We start from the raw sequence: 1,160 nt of genomic DNA, 5'->3' as shown, positions 1-1,160 counted from the left end.
TTTTGTCTGAGAAAAGGAAACTGAAGTGAACCCACAACAGTATTTCGAAACGGAGGAAGTATTATACAACATCCAAGAAAACCTGACAATATCAAACTCATGTTGCAAAATATCATTAGAGAGATTTTGCAAAATTTCCACTCACTGTCTCTTCAGGGCACTGTGACAAATTACGATTTTAGTGACTCTGAAAAGACTGAATGAAACTTGCATTTTGCACCATTCACTTCACTCTCCGGATAAAGTGTTCCACAATTGAACTTGCATTGACGATGGTACTTTCGCTTGATGATGTTCTTGCCCTGCACATTGCTTGCTGCCAAGACTCGAAAACAACGACGACTTGTTTCTGCACTTCTTGCTTGCTCGTTCATTGAACGCTGATACCTGACGTTCGTTTCATCTTGACAGCGTACGCTGACGTAAATGCCATCCTGGAGTTTCGATTTGACGTTCATGGAATTCAAACGCTCGGACTCATCCTCGGACTTCCCGCTGTTATCATAACTGAGTCAAGGAACCATGTGTGTCGAGACGAAGCCATGTGCATCATGCTGTCGCGTCTAGCATTTCCAACTCGTCTCTATTCCATGACAAAGACATTTGGGCGATCTCAGTCTACTCTGTGCGAGATATCTTTGTTCGTGATACAAGACATCTACGACCGCTGGCATGACTTGCTTTTCTTCAATCTACGTCTTCTGCGTCGCAACATGGACCGATACTGCGGCGCCATCAAACAAAAAGGCTCCCCTGTCCCTGTGGTATATGGCTTTTTTGACGGTACCAAGCTGGCTGTCAGTCGAATTTCATCCACTGGCAATGGCGACAACCTCCAGCAGCAAGTTTACAGTGGCCACAAGCGCGTTCATTGCTTGAACTACCAAGGGATTACAGCACCCGATGGCATCTGCATTCACTTCTTCGGTCCAGTGGAAGGGAGAAAGCACGACATGACGATGCTTCGCCACACAGTGCATTGTTGGATTTTTTTGCTTTGCATTCTGATTTATTCTGAACAAGTTCATTTATAGTGATCCTGCCTATGGTGTTTCGACATTCTTGCTGTCTGGGTTCAAAGGAAATGGTCTTTCAAGTGCGCAGAAAGAGTTCAAAAATGGATGAGGCGTGTTCGGCAATCAGTTGAATTGAATTTCAAA

The 1,160-nt window shown here is 44.5% G+C and overlaps 1 protein-coding gene across 1 annotated transcript; it reads left to right on the top strand.

Annotated features, from left to right (window-relative positions):
- Nucleotides 1–713: 713 nt before the first annotated feature.
- On the top strand, nucleotides 714–957 carry H310_15309 (hypothetical protein; the record flags this gene model as incomplete). The annotated part of the gene is made up of 2 exons (XM_008883294.1): nucleotides 714–845; nucleotides 898–957. The coding sequence occupies 2 exons, from the start codon at nucleotides 714–716 to the stop codon at nucleotides 955–957; spliced, it is 192 nt and encodes a 63-aa protein (XP_008881516.1).
- Between the last annotated feature and the right edge of the window lie 203 nt (nucleotides 958–1,160).

Source organism: Aphanomyces invadans (genome assembly GCF_000520115.1).
Source record: "Aphanomyces invadans strain NJM9701 unplaced genomic scaffold supercont1.328, whole genome shotgun sequence".
Classification (NCBI taxonomy): domain Eukaryota; phylum Oomycota; class Saprolegniomycetes; order Saprolegniales; family Verrucalvaceae; genus Aphanomyces; species Aphanomyces invadans.
Note: the sequence above shows the minus strand (reverse complement) of the source record. Positions and strands in the feature narration are given on the sequence as shown.